Source organism: Liolophura sinensis, chromosome 10, assembly GCF_032854445.1.
Source record: "Liolophura sinensis isolate JHLJ2023 chromosome 10, CUHK_Ljap_v2, whole genome shotgun sequence".
Classification (NCBI taxonomy): domain Eukaryota; kingdom Metazoa; phylum Mollusca; class Polyplacophora; order Chitonida; family Chitonidae; genus Liolophura; species Liolophura sinensis.
The window spans coordinates 1,994,036-2,011,455 of record NC_088304.1 but is presented as its reverse complement, the minus strand read 5'-3'; the positions used below and the strand labels follow the sequence as shown (position 1 = coordinate 2,011,455).

At 39.8% G+C, this 17,420-nt stretch overlaps 1 protein-coding gene across 1 annotated transcript in view; it reads right to left on the bottom strand.

The window, feature by feature from the left end:
• LOC135476654 (retinol dehydrogenase 12-like) overlaps positions 1–17,420 on the bottom strand; it is a 46,585-nt gene that overhangs the window by 11,452 nt on the left and 17,713 nt on the right. Inside the window, exon 2 of the mRNA XM_064756755.1 lies at positions 5,249–5,491. Coding sequence (XP_064612825.1) covers positions 5,249–5,491 — 243 coding nt within the window. The remainder of the gene's footprint in view (positions 1–5,248; positions 5,492–17,420) is intronic.

The window sequence follows — 17,420 nt, the reverse complement described above, 5'->3', positions numbered from 1 at the left end:
AGGCCTACGTCATCGCTGCTCTGGTTTTGCTCTCTAAACTGTACGCTTTAGTTATATGATATATAGTCGTTATATGATATATAGTCAATGGAACTTGGGATATGGTATTTTCTGGACAACCGGTAACATATTCCAGTTCACTGATTACAATCTACACATATGTTTACGGTTTTATAATACAAAAGGTTCCTATTCATTCATATAAGACTCGTGTAGTCAACCTAATTAACTCCTATGAGTGAGCTTAAATTCGCCCCACCGAATCTAGCCTGCTCATCTTTCTCACCCTTTTTTTTACCCCAGCTATCACTAACTCAGTACATACCATGATACTCATCGTCATGGCGGGAACGTGTCAAACATGGTTACCAAGGTAACTTGAGACTGATTCTTCCGACAACCAAGCATGTGAACAGTATGTGAGATTTCGTCTGCTCTTGGTGTATAAGATATAACTCTATTTACAGTATTAAGTGATAACCACCTCTTTCAAGAGTATAACTCAGCAGATTAACTTGATCCCATTTAAATCAACGAATTTAGTGGGTGAATACTGGACTCACCCTGTCTTATCCGTCTGTCCGTCCGTCTGTCTGTCTGGCTGTAGACACGATTTTGTCCACGCATCTTCTCTCAGACTACTGCGCCTATTTTGATGAAACTTACGTGTGTCATACATCTTGCCTATCATCTGAACTTATGCGTTCTTAAGTTTAAGGGCAATCAGATAATTATTTTCATAATTACCCCTTATATAGGAATTGGCGTAACAGTACTTTTCCACATATTCAAATTTTGTCCATGCATATCTTCCTAAAGTACTGAACCTATTTCCATGAAACTTAGCGTAAATCTTCGTTATCATCTAAATTTGTGTCTTAATTACAAGCGGGTACTTATTTTCCTAATTACTTCTGTTCAGGTATATTTAGTGCAATAATGGATTTTCATGTACACAGATTTTGTCCATGTAACTCCTGCTAAAGTCTTACACCAATTCCCTGAAACTTTGTGTATTTCTTTTTTATCATCTAAACATCTACATGCTTAATAACAATAGCTGACAGTCTGATTATTATTTTTGATTCTTGGAAATGATGAAGGATGGAATTGGGCATTCCGGACTCCCGGGGTCTCGTTTTACATATTGTATATATCAATTCAAAACAAAACTGGCACATTGACCCAACCTTGCACTGATTGCGACGTCACGCCACCAAGGGAGGTCACTTTGTTGTCGTAAGGTCATATCTGGAAACCTGCGTATAACAGCCAATTGAGAAAAGGTTCGGGTTACACGAGCGCATTGATTTTCCTTACTATTTATGTACTAAATTTGTAAGACTTCGACGCAAAAATGTATATCTCCTAACTTTTGCGTGGTACGGTGCCATAACATCACATGCAGCTGGCACTTTTCTCTGCAACATATCAAAAAATCAACATAGCATAGCCACCATTGTTTTTTGAGCTGTGATTTCTGGAAGTGGAGTCAAAGCATTTTGTTACCTTGCTAAGCCCCAGGAAGAGGGTGGGGGGTGAAGTAACTCTGGCAAAAGTTTTAAGTTCTATCCAAAACAGACAAAATTCTGAGATATATTAACTAGGTGTAAACTAACAGTGCAAAATTTTATAATGCATCGACAACCTAAAATGTCTATGTGGCAGTATTACCCAAGCAGTCCTCCTTCACTCTTCATTTCGAAGGCAAATCTTGGACCCAGATACCTGAAATGCGCATGCGTGATTAAATTACGTGGCTGTCACGTGGTTATGGAGTAAATGGCGAGTTGATTGTCCACGTTCCTCTCGAGATCTTTTGGTTCAGCGAATATTGCTGTTCTCATCTGTTTCTTCACGACTCATTCGAAACATTTACTTCAGTGAAACTCAATTACTGTCTACTTTAGTAAATTATATCTTGAAACGGTCTCGAGAGATTCAAAGTAACACCAACCCTTTGTCTGTTGGTGAACACAAAACAGCTATGTCATGGTTCACGGTTGCTTGGCAACCAGCAGTCTATGTCATAACCCCAAAGTTATACCTCAATATGTTATAATATGTGTATATATACCAAGCAGCACGAGTGTGGAGTTGAAACCATTCATTGCTGTCACTAGACCATGTAACTCTTTTTTTTTTTTTGAGAAATTGCGTTACCATGGTTTCTCGAGCTAGCACGAAATTCCTCATATCAATTCTGATGTAATCTATGAGCGACAGTTGTTAAAGAGTTGTGTACCAGTTTGGACTATTTATGGGCGAGTCTGTAGAAGTGTTGGCAAAAAAGGCACCTGTTAAATAAGTCTACTTTCATACAACTCTTTTCCGTGCCTGAGTTACATTTCCATACTGTAAGCTATTCCATGGCAAGGGCTATCCAGGACGATAATCCTATAGCTCAATGTTGATAAATTCAATTGTTAATCAATTGATAAATTCAATCAGCTATCGGGCAAAGTGCGGTTATTTATTAAGGGAGTTATTTACAAAGTCAAATTAATTTTCTTCAGTTTCCAATACCGAACTATAAAAATAACAGATATTTTGTTTGTATATGAACTCAATTTGACCTTACAATTCCCCACCAGACGCGCTTTGCTAGCGAGATGTGTACCATGAGGAAGTCAGGTAGGCCTATACATGGAAAAGGCCAGTGATTTACTCAGGTAGGCCTATAGCTGGCAAGGGCCGGTGATTTACTAGCACTTTGCTAGCGGGATGTGTACCATCAGGAATCTCAGGTAGGCCTATCGCTGGCAAAGGCCGGTGATTTACTCAGGTAGGCCTATAGCTGGCAAGGGCCGGTGATTTACTCGCACTTTGATTTTTTTTTTTTTTTTTTTTTTTTGATTGGTGTTTTACGCCGTACTCAAGAATATTTCACTTATACGACGGCGGCCAGCATTATGGTGGGTGGAAACCGGGCAGAGCCCGGGGGAAACCCACGACCATCCGCAGGTTGCTGGCAGACCTTCCCACGTACGGCCGGAGACGCACTTTGCTAGCGGGATGTGTACCATCAGGAATCTCAGGTAGGCCTATAGCTGGCAAAGGCCGGTGGTTTACTCGGGGCAACATGACTGCCTTCATATAAGTAAAAAGTTCTTGACAGCGTTTAGCACCAACCAAATACACAAATAAAACCCCGGCAGTTAGAGATTAAGCAGTCCCTCTCCAGTCATTGAGGTAAAAAGAGGTGCTCGTATATAAATAAACACTCATGTGATGTATATGATTATAGCTCTTATGAATTTGTGTGTACTTCATGTTCATACACACGTATATGACTGTATGACCATTTCGCGAATTTCCCTCATTTGCATCAAACAGGTTAGGAAAGATACGTAAAATGGTGTATTCCAAAAAGTTTTGTTGTTAATCTGAACACGCGTTTTGACAAATGAATATCCACAACAGATAACCATTGCTCATATGCCTGAAAGTTTACAAATATTCGTTTTCACCAGAATGATTTACGCCTCATTTCGCCCGAAAATGCCATATGTAAATCCATATCTGTCTTAACAGCGGTTAGCCATTATAAATAAACATACATACTCGGCACTGTTTACCTTTGTATTAGGAAATCCTTTTCCGTTGCCCATACCTCTTCAACCTGCTACTATTGCTATCCACATAATAGTGTATAGTTGATCCTCAAAAATGACGCATTTTCCTAATTACAGGTCCTCCCACCTACATGAAAAGAACTTTACTACCGCCTATGTAGTAAACATTTTAGCATTGTTTAATTCGCCAAAAATGAACACTCGCCGCCTGTGAGATTGTTTATGCCAATGTTGGATTCCTGATCATGCACAGTTTACCATTATCCGCTTTAACCAAAGGTTCACAAGTGCTTCGAGGTACATATCCCTAATGCTTCGCTATTCCCTGTTTATTTACGTCAGCAGGTGTATATGTTTAATGCTTTATCAATGCTCATCTCTCCACAGTTTACCGTTATCCACTCATATCTCTCTATCGTTAACCACCTCCCCTAAACGCTTGGTTTATCTCTCGCCTCAAATGTATGTAACATCGCATATTAAGCGTACGATTTTACATTTCTTGTTTTCTTGTTTTCCAAATGGTTTACACCATTCTCCACAAGTGGCTTCAGAAACAAAACGAGGTTACTAACTAACGACGGCTGCACAACAGGAACATACTGAGTGTTTCAACTTCGGTTTTTGTATAGATTTATTACGTATTAATTTGACTTGTGTTATACAACGGTGTTTAGGTTAATGCTTGGAGGAAATCTTAAAGAGAGGAAAACGTACAGAGAGGAAGCTTTAGAGAGAGGAAGCCTTACATAGAGGAAACCGTTCAGAGAGGAAAACTTTCAGAGCAGAAACCTTGCAGAGGGGGAAACATTGTGTAGAGGAAACCGAATATAGAGGAAACCATACAGAGAGGAATCCGAGCTGCGAGGAAATCGGACAGAGAGGAGACCATACGGATAGGAAACCGAATAGGCAAAACCACAACACCTAGCCATGTTCATGGGAAAAAAAATCTGACTAACTGGAGATGGATTCGAACCTGTGGCCCATTTGTCAAAATTTCATGAACAATTATTACACTACCTGATTTGAAATATATAAAGTAGAGTCAAGTCACTCAGAGAATATCTACCATGTACGCCCGGAATGCCACACTAAAAACAGAACTGTCCAAGACTAGCTATATAGTGATAAACTAATATCTGAAATGGTGTGTTATATGTTAAGATTGTTCCAAAATAGTACCCTGTAGGATATCAGAAAATGTCTATCCACCTGGAACGTAAAAAAATAATTTGTACTTGAACAATCCTAGAACTTGTAGAAAAAAATACCGTATTTACGTGATGGTAGATGAGGTGGGAGAGGTACGCCCTATATGACGTATAGCATAAATGCAATTGTTCTTATTTTGTGTTAGCCATTTTTATAAGCTATAAACTGTTATAAAGTACGCAGGAAAAAAGGGTTGTTGTAAATATGTTTGTAAACTAGGGGAACTAGGGGATGTTATGTGATTTAATCTTTCCTTCAAATGTATTATCGATTAATATTAAAAATTATGTCATATGTACATGATTAGAAGTCTGATGGTTACAGCGGTTGAGTTCTGGATACCCTACACACGTATGTAAAACATGCTGATAAAAGCTTATGTATGGTTCAAACATCTTTAGCTTCTTTTGACTTTTTGAAAAAAGGAAAGTACAAAAAAGATAATGTTATGAACTTACCGGCGTTGTTAATGAGTATATGCAAGTGAGATTCTTTCTCGTTGAAATACTCCACAAACTGTCGGATGGAATTCAGCGAGGCCAGATCCAGTCTCATCGAATATACAGTGGAGCTTTTCGTTTTTTTCTTTATGTTTCGCGCCACAGCGTCGCCTTTTTTGTCGTCTCGACAGGCCAGAATAACCCGGGCACCCCGCCTGGCTAACTCCAGGGCCGTCGCTTTTCCTAATCCTGTGTTGGAACCTGAAAGACATGTGCGGGAAATGGATATAGACCGATTTAATATTGTGAAAACTTATATTGAACTTTCTAACTGAAACTTTATTGCATGCACGAATACATTAATTCAGAGCAATTATATATGGTTTAAATTTCATGTGCTTGTTCTTTATGTCCACACTGAGGAATATGTTATGTGCTTGTTCTTTATGTCCACACTGAGGAATGTGTTGTGTGCTAGTTCTTTATGTCCACACTGAGGAATGTGTTATATGCTTGGTCTTTATGTCCACACTGAGGAATGTGTTATGTGCTTGTTCTTTATGTCCACACTGAGGAATTTGTTATGTGCTTGTTCTTTATGTCCACACTGAGGAATGTGTTATGTGCTAGTTCTTTATGTCCACACTGAGGAATGTGTTATATGCTTGGTCTTTATGTCCACACTGAGGAATGTGTTATATGCTTGGTCTTTATGTCCACACTGAGGAATGTGTTATGTGCTTGTTCTTTATGTCCACACTGAGGAATTTGTTATGTGCTTGTTCTTTATGTCCACACTGAGGAATTTGTTATGTGCTAGTTCTTTATGTCCACACTGAGGAATGTGTTATGTGCTTGTTCTTTATGTTCACACCGAGGAATGTGTTATGTGCTTGTTCTTTATGTCCACACTGAGGAATGTGTTATGTGCTTGTTCTTTATGTCCACACTGAGGAACGTGGTGTGTGTTTGTTCCTTATGTCCACACTGAGCAATTTGTTATGTGCTTGTTCTTTATGTCCACACTGAGGAATGTGTTATGTGCTTGTTCTTTATGTCCACACCGAGGAATGTGTTATATGCTTGTTCTTTATGTCCACACTGAGGAATGTGTTATGTGCATGTTCTTTATGTCCACACTGAGGAATGTGTTATGTGCTTGTTCTTTATGTCCACACTGAGGAATGTGTTATGTGCTTGGTCTTTATGTCCACACTGAGGAATGTGTTATGTGCTTGTTCTTTATGTCCACACTGAGGAATGTGTTATGTGCTTGTTCTTTATGTCCACACCGAGGAATGTGTTATGTGCTTGTTCTTTATGCCCACACTGAGGAATGTGTTATGTGCTAGTTCTTTATGTCCACACTGAGGAATGTGTTATATGCTTGGTCTTTATGTCCACACTGAGGAATTTGTTATGTGCTTGTTCTTTATGTCCACATTGAGGAATGTGTTATGTGCTTGTTCTTTATGTCCACACTGAGGAATGTGTTATGTGCTTGTTCTTTATGTTCACACCGAGGAATTTGTTATGTACTTGTTCTTTATGTCCACACTGAGGAATGTGTTATGTGCTTGTTCTTTATGTCCACACTGAGGAACGTGGTGTGTGTTTGTTCCTTATGTCCACACTGAGCAATTTGTTATGTGCTTGTTCTTTATGTCCACACTGAGGAATGTGTTATGTGCTTGTTCTTTATGTCCACACCGAGGAATGTGTTATATGCTTGTTCTTTATGTCCACACTGAGGAATGTGTTATGTGCATGTTCTTTATGTCCACACTGAGGAATGTGTTATGTGCTTGTTCTTTATGTCCACACTGAGGAATGTGTTATGTGCTTGGTCTTTATGTCCACACTGAGGAATGTGTTATGTGCTTGTTCTTTATGTCCACACTGAGGAATGTGTTATGTGCTTGTTCTTTATGTCCACACCGAGGAATGTGTTATGTGCTTGTTCTTTATGTCCACACTGAGGAATGTGTTATGTGCTTGTTCTTTATGTCCACACTGAGGAATTTGTTATGTGCTTGTTCTTTATGTCCACATTGAGGAATGTGTTATGTGCTTGTTCTTTATGTCCACACTGAGGAATTTGTTATGTGCTTATTCTTTATGTCCACACTGAGGAATGTGTTATGTGCTTGTTCTTTATGTCCACACCGAGGAATGTGTTATGTGCTTGTTCTTTATGTCCACACTGAGGAATTTGTTATGTGCTTGTTCTTTATGTCCACACTGAGGAATTTGTTATGTGCTTGTTCTTTATGTCCACACTGAGGAATGTGTTATGTGCATGTTCTTTATGTCCACACTGAGGAATTTGTTTGTTATGTTATATCCTCATTTATGAATTCAGGAAATATATATATACTGACTGGTATTTGCTTTTACGTATTATGCCTGACGATTGTATGCAAAACTTTTTTTCTTTAAACATATTGGTTCCATCTGTTACATATAGCTCAGGAATATGATTTTTCTTTGAAGTAATTCCACACTTTGGTGATCGAAAATCGTCTAGATTCGAGCATGTAAGCTCACTGGTCAGTTTCAGTAAGACTACAGCACAGAGTGTCAAAAAACAAAACAGCGACGACAGTGTAATAGCTGGCAAATGGTCACACATAACCGCTGAAATACGGCCTCTTGTCAATATACCTCAGTCACTGTTTATACTAACTGTTCATGTAAATGCTTAAACATTAACAGTCAGGTGTCTTGCCGGATGGTATGTCGGGTGTCATGTTGGACACTATGTTTGGTGTCATGTTGGATGTTGTTCCAGGTGTCATGTTGTATGCTATGTCCGGTATCATGTTGGGTGCTATGTCCAGTGTCATGTTGGATGCTATGTTGGGTGTCACATTGGATGTTATGTTAGGTGTCATGTTGGATGGTATGTCGGGTGTCATGTTGAATGCTATATCAGGCGTCAAGTAGAATGATATGTCTGGTGTCATGTGAAATGCTATGTCGGGTGTCTTGCTGGATGCTATGTCGGGTATCATGTCGGATGCTTTGTTGGGTGTCATGTAGGATGCTATGTCGGGTGTCATTCTGGATTATTTGAAATACATAACTTGTTATTTCGTATTTGAAATGTAAAAATTTGTGGTTTGGACACTTTATTTTATATCTGATCACTGTATTTGTATAGGCCTATATTTTCCACGCTACCTATACTTACAAAGCAATATGCACTAGTCTTTACTTGTGAAATATCCAAAATTTCGGTTCACGTATATATTGTACAATGAAGCCATTTGCAATAGCCAATATACGTTGTATCGGAACTATCCAAATTTTTGCTTGCGACATTTCATTTCGTATCCGAACTCGAATACATTTTCCATGTTACCAATAAACGCGTATACCATGACATGAGCAGTAGGCCCAGAAACAGGCGCGCAAGTCATGTCTGTTTTGGCAACATGTGTACCCAACCTTCGGTCTAGAGGGCTTCACAATACCAAACACGCTCCGAGAAAACAATTACCCCCTTTGTAAATACAGCACCTATGGTTAACCGAGGGTTCACTGGCCTCTGTTTCCTTGTACAAACCCGCAGGCTTTGCCCTTGCCAGCGGTATATACAGGCGTTTTATTACTCTGCCACCTGGCGGAAATCCGCGCGTTATCCATATGCTCAACCTAAGAAGGTGAGTTTACCGCGCCGCTCTTCGATCATCTTGCACGCTCTTGGGACAATTTTCGTTCGCAATTGTTCTAAATTTCTCTGTTTTGTGAATATTGCAACAAACGCGGTATATGTATATGTCTGTGTATACTATAGAGAAAAATGACAAACTGAACTTGTTGATTTAGCTTACTACTTTCACCGTATCATGTCGGTTCTTCAGAGCTTTTTTATTTAACATATACGAAAGTAATTCAGACTTCAGCTGTCTTTTGTATTGTTCATGCCTGTCTTTAGCTTGACAGGGACACATTCCATGTTTTGGGAAATCCCACATTTCTCAGTGAATTTTCTTGCCAGTCGTCCCGTAGAGCCGTTTTCACGTAATAACTTGTATTTCACGCCCCGAAAGGTTTTATAGGAAAAACAGGGTTATGAATCACACATATACTGCAAGACCAAAGGCCAGTCCAGATTTGACCGGGGTAGAAATTACGCAGAAAAATGTGTCCCATTGGGTTTCCATTTAAGGGTCTAGAAATTTTGACAATATTAACTTAGGATTTTTACTTTTGAATTATGTCGTTGAACTTTTCAGCTCTAATTATGTGTGATTTCTAACTTATGCCCTGAATATGGTGTACAGCGTAAGAATTGAATGCAAACTTACAGCCTGAAGAACTGTAGATTGTTACAGTAAATCATGTTGTAAATATTTTACACCATTTTCCATTTTCCATATAGGCGCATTTCTGCACCTATATGGTGTAATTATATTCTAGTCGATGTGTATTTACAGCATTGTCTGTAAAACTGTAGTGGTTTGACCATTTACAATGCCCTTTGCTATAAATATACACTGGTTTTCTTGGTAGATATGTAGATTTTGTTAATTTGCAACGGAGTTAATAAATTATTTACAATGATATATGTGGAAATATACTACTATTTTGGGTGTAAATATTAAACAGCATATCGTGTAAATCACAGTGGAATGAACTGGTCACAAAAATTGCCAGCACTTTTCATTGTAAAATTACAGTGAAATTTGTTACAGTGTACGCATGGGCCAGTGATTGGTTGTAAAAGTCGCCCACAAACTTTAGTATTAGTATGAGTCTGTGATTAGCTGAAAGTTGCATATACTTTGATGTACGTATGGGCTTGTGGTTGGTTAAAAGTCACGTGTACTTTGATGTACGTATGGGCTTGTGGTTGGTTAAAAGTCACGTATACTTTGGTGTACGTATCGGATTGTGGTTGGTTAAAAGTCACGTATACTTTGGTGTACGTATCGGATTGTGGTTGGTTAAAAGTCGCGTATACTTTGGTGTACGTATCGGCTTGTGGTTGGTTAAAAGTCACGTATACTTTGGTGTACGTATCGGATTGTGGTTGGTTAAAAGTCGCGTATACTTTGGTGTACGTATCGGATTGTGGTTGGTTAAAAGTCACGTATACTTTGGTGTACGTATCGGCTTGTGGTTGGTTAAAAGTCACGTATACTTTGGTGTACGTATCGGCTTGTGGTTGGTTAAAAGTCACGTATACTTTGGTGTACGTATCGAATTGTGGTTGGTTAAAAGTCGCGTATACTTTGGTGTACGTATTGGCTTGTGGTTGGTTAAAAGTCACATATACTTTGGTGTATGTATTGACTTGTGTTTTGTTAAAGTGGCATATACTTTGGTGTACATATCGGTTTATGTTTGGATAAAAGTCCCGTATACTTTGATGTTCCTATGCATGCATGGGTTTGTGGTTAGCTAAATGTCACATCGTTTGGTGTACGTACGGTTCTGTGGTAAGCTAAATGTCGCATTCTTTGTTGTACTATCGGCGTGTGGTAAGCTAAAATGTCGCATATATCGGGTGGGCATAAAAAAAAATGGGCCGTACTTTGATGATGACGTAATAGGGTTTCGGAGATACTGAGTGTCAAAGTACGGTCCATTTTTTATACCCACCCGATACTTTAGTCTATGTATCGACTTGTGGTTGGTTAAAAGTCACATACATTTTGGTGTACCTGTGCATGGGCTTGTGGTTGGCTAAATATCGCATCCTTTGGTGTACGTATCGGCCTGTGGTTAATTAAATGTCACATCCTTTGGTGACGTATCGGTCTGTGGTTAACTAAATGTCACATCCTTTGGTGTACGTATCGGTCTGTGGTTAGCTAAATGTCGCATACTTTGGTGTATTATCGGCTTGTGGTTAGTTGAAAGTCGCACACTTTGGTGTACTATCGGGTTGTGGTTAGCTAATAGTCGCATTTTATGGTGTACGTACAGGTTTATTGTTAGCTAAATGTCGCATACTTTGGTGTACTATCGGCTTGTAGTCAGCTAAAAGTCGCATTTTATGGTGTACGTATCGATTTGTGGTTTAACTAAAAGTCACATACTTTGGTGTACTATCGCCTTGTGGTTAGCTGAAAGTCGCATTTTATGGTGTACGCATCGGTTTGTGGTTAGCCAAATGTCGCATCCTTTGGTGTACATATCGGTTTCTGGTTAGCGAAATGTCGCACTGTTTAATGTACGTATCGGTTTGTGTTTAGCTAAAAGTCGCATTTTATGGTGTACGTATTGGCTTGTGGTTGTCTAAATGCCGCATTCTTTGGTGCACGTATGGGCTTGTGGCTGGTTAAAAAGCCGCATACATCGGTCTGCGTTCTATATAACATTAATTGTCGAGTCTCCGGTTATTAACTTAAGGAATGCACCCTCTGGATTCTCTCTGTCAGTAGGGGCAGCTCTCGGGCTTTTAACCACTATCTCCAGTACCTCCCTGCCAATAACCTGCACTTCCTCAGCAAGCCTCTCCGTCATCGGGGTACAATTACATGACCATTACCCACAACTGTCGACTTAGCTCGTCTACATATTTAGCCCAGTCTGCAACAGATGTAGGCCTATACACTACCATAGCGTAGGAAATTACAGATCTACAGTTAAAACGTTCACGACGTTAGGTGCCTCAAGAAGCAGAGAGAAAATCACTCCAAGAATATCTTGAGCTTATTGATAAATCAATTGACTGATTGATTAATCAATCTTGTACTCAAGTGACTGATTGATCAATTCTGTATTCAACTGACTGATTGATCAATGCTGTATTCAATTGACTGATTGATCAATTCTGTATTCAACTGACTGGCTGATCAATTCTGCATTCAACTGACTGGCTGATGGATACTGTATTCGACTGACTGATGGGTCAGTCCTGTATTCGACTGACTGATGGATCAATCCTGTATTCACGTGACTGACTGATCAATCCTGTCTTCAACTGATTGATTGATCAGTCCTGTATTCAACTTATTGATTGATCAATCCTTTATTCAAGTGACTGATCGATCAGTCTTGTATCCAATTGACTGATTGATTAATCCCGCATTCAACTGACTGATTGATCAATCCCGTCTTCAACTGACTCACTAATTTATCCTGAATTCAACTGATTGTTTGCATGATGGATCAAATCGAGGATAGATTTATTTAATGTAGAGTGCCACTGTAACATGTTTATTTGTTTTATTAACTTAATGAAGGTATTGGTACTCCCATACTGGCAGTGGGACATTTCCACTAAGGCGTGTTGCCTCCTGCGGATGGTCGTGGATTACCCGGTTTTCTCCACAATAATTTTGGCCGCCATCCTATAAGTGAAATATCCCCGAGAACGGCGTAAACACCCCTCAAGTAATTAAATAAATAAATCAAGAACGTTACTAAATCTTGTTGAATCGACACGTTGACAAACAAGTTGACAAACGCCATTTCTGTTTAAAGCCGTAAATAAAAGACTTAATAAAGGAAAAAATAATTCAGTGCCACATATCCACAGTTGCTGTAAAGAGTAAGCTGCCATGGGTCACAAGTTTAAATAAAGATACACTCAGCATTTATGTGTGTACCTGCCGGATGCCCGTAAGTGTATATGTCTGTATCTTATACCCGATGTGTCTCGATCTACCTCTCTGTAAGTACATGCATGTGTATCTGCATGACTATCAGCATGTGTCCTGCATCTATACCTGCATGTGTATCTGCATGTGTCCTGCATCTATACCTGCATGTGTATCTGCATGTGTATCTGCATCTATACCTGCATGTGTATCTGCTTGTTTACCTGCATGTGTACCTGGATTTGAATCTGTATGTGTACATGCATCTATACCTGCATGTGTATCTGCATGTGTACCTGCATGTATACTATACTACTAGTGGTGTATCTACCTGACTAAACACATGTATCTGTGTGTACCGACACGGGTTTAATAGCTGTTGTGTATCGATCTACTTCACTAAACCCGTGTATCTATGTGTACCGACACGTTTTTGATAGCTGTTGTGTATCGATCTACTTCACTAAACACGTGTATCTAAGTGTACTGGCACGTGTTCAATACGTGTTGTGTATCGATCTACCTGACTGTATAAGCACGTGTTTTCCTGTAGCCGTTTAGTGCCCATTCATCTAAATGACTGTTTGGTACAATACGGACGGGTAATTTACTCTCTAAATAATTGGTTTTATCGCCACTATCTTTCGCCTTGCAGAAGACGAGCTGGAAAACGACACAGCCTATCAGTTTATGCCCAATGTAAACACTCCGCACAGCTTCCCCTGCCTACTGATAGAGAACTAACTACCACAGCTGGGGGTACGGTGGACTGGTGATGAGGAGAAGTGGGGAGAAGAGGTGGGAAGGGGAGGGGCGGTTTTCCCTCTAGCGTAGGGGTGTAACACACTGATACATCCTCTCACACAGAACAACCTCTGCAACACGTGTCCTGCGAGCTTTAAACGCAACTTGGGACGCATTTAATTGCTGACAAACAGAAAAAGCATGACAACTCGCTGACTCTCACCGAATGTGACAGCGACAGGTGCTTCTATAGGCAACTGCAATCAAAGCGAGACTGAGATGTCTATGTCCACATTCGATAAACAAGTGACCGAATAGACTACGAGTTTGAATTTACATAGTATATCCACTTGCTGCCCTATATCATTAGACACTGATGGTTGCTTCAGTTTTACACGTTACCAGCTTTACTTGCTATATATAGAATTCGTTTTAGGTTGCTATGGAAATGGGTCTTGTAACATTCGACTTGGAACGTCCTTTCATATTTTTATGAGTGATAGACGAATGTCGGATTTACATGCTTCGAGATTTGGTAAATATAAAAAAATAGATATCGTATTGCTGTCACCTGGTGTGTAAAATAAACAACTTCATTTTAGACAATTTTAAGCCTTGTATCAGGACAGGTATCTTCAGTTAGTGACTGAAGACCATTATTGGCCCGGAAAGCCCATTTTGATTGACGGCGGGCAAGCAAATATCTGTTTGGACGCATAGATTCTCTTGATACAAACGGTAGTTCCTCAGATAAAAGTTAGTTGTTAATTAACTGATATTTGAAAGTTTCTTTACCACCTTCGTAGAATATGATCTTATATCCATGATAAACCGAATCTCCATAGTTCCACAAGTCATATCCGTATATGCACTCATGGACAGAAAATTGGCTCAGAACAAATCTGGCAGCCCAGTATAAATATATTCATTCAAACATTTCCACTTTGGAATGTTCTTACTCTGCGGTAAACGCAAATAGCTTCCTGCCCAAAACCATCGACGGTTTCTTGGGGCTGTCAGAAGGTAGAATAAGCAAAAAACAGGATTAAGTAGGGTAGACACAGTCGTAACGGACTTGTTTCATTCAACCGCTGATTTAAGTCTACTTGACTATAGTAACGGCAAATGAATCTCCATGCACTGTTCAATGTCCTGACAGTGTGAGGGCTGTCAGAAACTGCAGTCAGCAAAAACAGAATCAAACAGGCATGCCACACACAGCGGGGAAGTTGGCATAGTTGTAATGTAGGCCTACTTGTTACATTCTACCGTTCAAGTAAGGCCACTCAACTTTATTTTTGCTCTAGGTGATGCATGTAGTGTTTAAATGCAGCTAAGAGGTATCTTGCACGCAGACACAGTTTTGAAGAAAAATATAGCAGATGTAAAGCAAGACTGTCATGAGGTAGAGGGGCTTTATGGTAGCCTTCACCACAAAATGTATAAAGATTATCTTCTATCTTTCCCCTTCAGATCTTTTAAAGTGAACCTGGATGGGTTTATATAGGCAGCCCTATTGACCTAAAATACGACGAACCCGACAACAGGCGATTGTGTCTCCTCTAAAAAAGGTCTACCAATTCGTTTTTTTTTTCTGTTATTCAGTGCTACATTGTGGATTTGTCAAGACTCACAATATTCCAAACTAAAAAACAATGTCCCCAGAACATGATAAACATGCATGCGTGACAGTATTACATTTTAAAGATAAATACACGGTATTTCGATTGGTTGCAATTTCAAGAAAATAAACTCCTGTATACACTGAAGATGAAAGGTCGTCTGAGGCGCACGGAATCGCCGGAGGTGAAGGGCTGTTTGTATGGTTAGTATAGTATCAAATGACCTGGACAACTGCTGGTGGCGACACATGGCCTTCTTGTATCCAACATTATCTTGTAAAGGTTAACAGTGTGTATTGTAAGTCAAGGCATGAGTTAATCCACAAGGCATATTACGAAAACGCACTTAATTAGTTTCATTTGCTTGCTGATCCGGAAGCACTAGGATTTCAGATATTTCTGAGGAAAGAACAATGTCTTCCTCGGGTAACAGTAAGAGATATAAACATAATATGTCAATAGATAATAGGAGTATAGTACAAATACGTCTAGAAGTGCCAGCACATAGCAGCAAGGATGATTCCTTTCTGATTTCGTACTTTATATACTTTCTTAGTTCTGTGGTGGTGTGTGTTAAACGTTCTTTTGGGAACTGGCCTTGCGATGATTGATCTGGAACGTCCATATTGGTAATCGGCTGATATACGGATGTCTGTTTCCAAATGTCACAACACCACAACGTATAGACATTGTACATCATTTACGTCATCGGTAAATTCGTCCTTGTTTACGTGACCTTCTCTTGTCCCTAAGCCACTCCCCAGTTCCTCATTCTCCCATCTGTTATACCCTTGTAGTCATTGGAGAGATTATGACATAGGATAACTCAACAGAAGGCGGTAGTTGCCGTTACCACATCAACAAACATGGCCGACCGGCAATTATGAATAGCCCTGGGGTGACTTTATGGCGGCTCTGTTTGCCTCCCTCACATCTGTACTGTCTAAATAACGGGAAATGCTCTCCGTATCATTAGATAGGGGAACACCAGGAACAGCATATGCGCGGAGACTGCCAGTGTGTTTTATGCCATAGTGGTCTAATGCAACGTCTGCATGTCTATAAAGATAAAAAGCGCATGCAACAAGCGTCTGTTTGCTATCCGAGTGAGGTAGAAATGCACGCAGTGCGTAAATCATGAGTCAGATCGCAGTGGCATATAAAATGGAAAAGCTTCTGTTGTTGTTGATGTTACCCCACCGAGATCTTTAAAAGTGGATGCGGCAGAAGAAGGCGCTTGACGGACATCAGCAATTCTGTGCAAGAAATCATTGTTTATAGCAACAGCTGAAGACGTGGACAAGAAAAAAAGGCTGCTGACTTTAGCAAGACTCTGTACAAGAAGCCATTGTTTACAATAATAACTGAAGAAATGGATCACAAAAGAAGGTGCTGACTTTAGCAAGACGTACATGCACCATGCTGACTTCAGCAAAACGTACATCAGTAATTTTGTACAAGAAGCCATCGTTTAAAACAAAAACTGAAGAGATGGACCACAAAAGAAGGTGCTGACTTTAGCAAGACGTACATGCACCATGCTGACTTCAGCAAAACGTACATCAGTAATTTTGTACAGGAAGCCATCGTTTAAAACAAAAACTGAAGAGATGGACCACAAAAGAAGGTGTCGACTTTAGCAAGACGTACTTGTACCATTCTGTGCAAGAAACTATTGTTTATAACAACAGATGAAGACTACCAGCGCTGCGAAATGACCCAGGAGGCTCTTCTCAATGCGGTCGCTGTGAGTTCAATTCCTGCTCATGCGGGCTTCTTCTGCAGTGGTCCGTTTGAAGGTCTGTTAGTAACCTGCGGATGGTTGTGGGTTTAACCCGCGCTCTGTCTGGTTTCTTCCCACCATAATACTGACCGCCGTCGTATAAGTGGAATACTGCTGAGTATGGCGTAAAACACCAATCAAATAAATAAATAAATAACACCTGAAGACATGGATCAAAAAAGGTCATGACTTTGGCAACGTATACATCGGCGATTCTGTGCAGTAACCCGTTGTGCGTGACAAGACGAGTAGCAATGTTACAAGATATTTAACTGAGCTGATGTAGTTATACATCTTACTGGCGAAAATTAAAGAAACAATCGTAACAGAGCAAAATTCCAAATAGACCAATTCATGTTTGTAGATAAGAGTGTACCGATTACGAAGTGATGTGTGAGACCAACTTCCAGATGAACAAATCCCTTATGGAAATGAGTTAAATAAAGTAAGATGTCAGGTTGCCATCATGCCAGCAGGAAGTTATA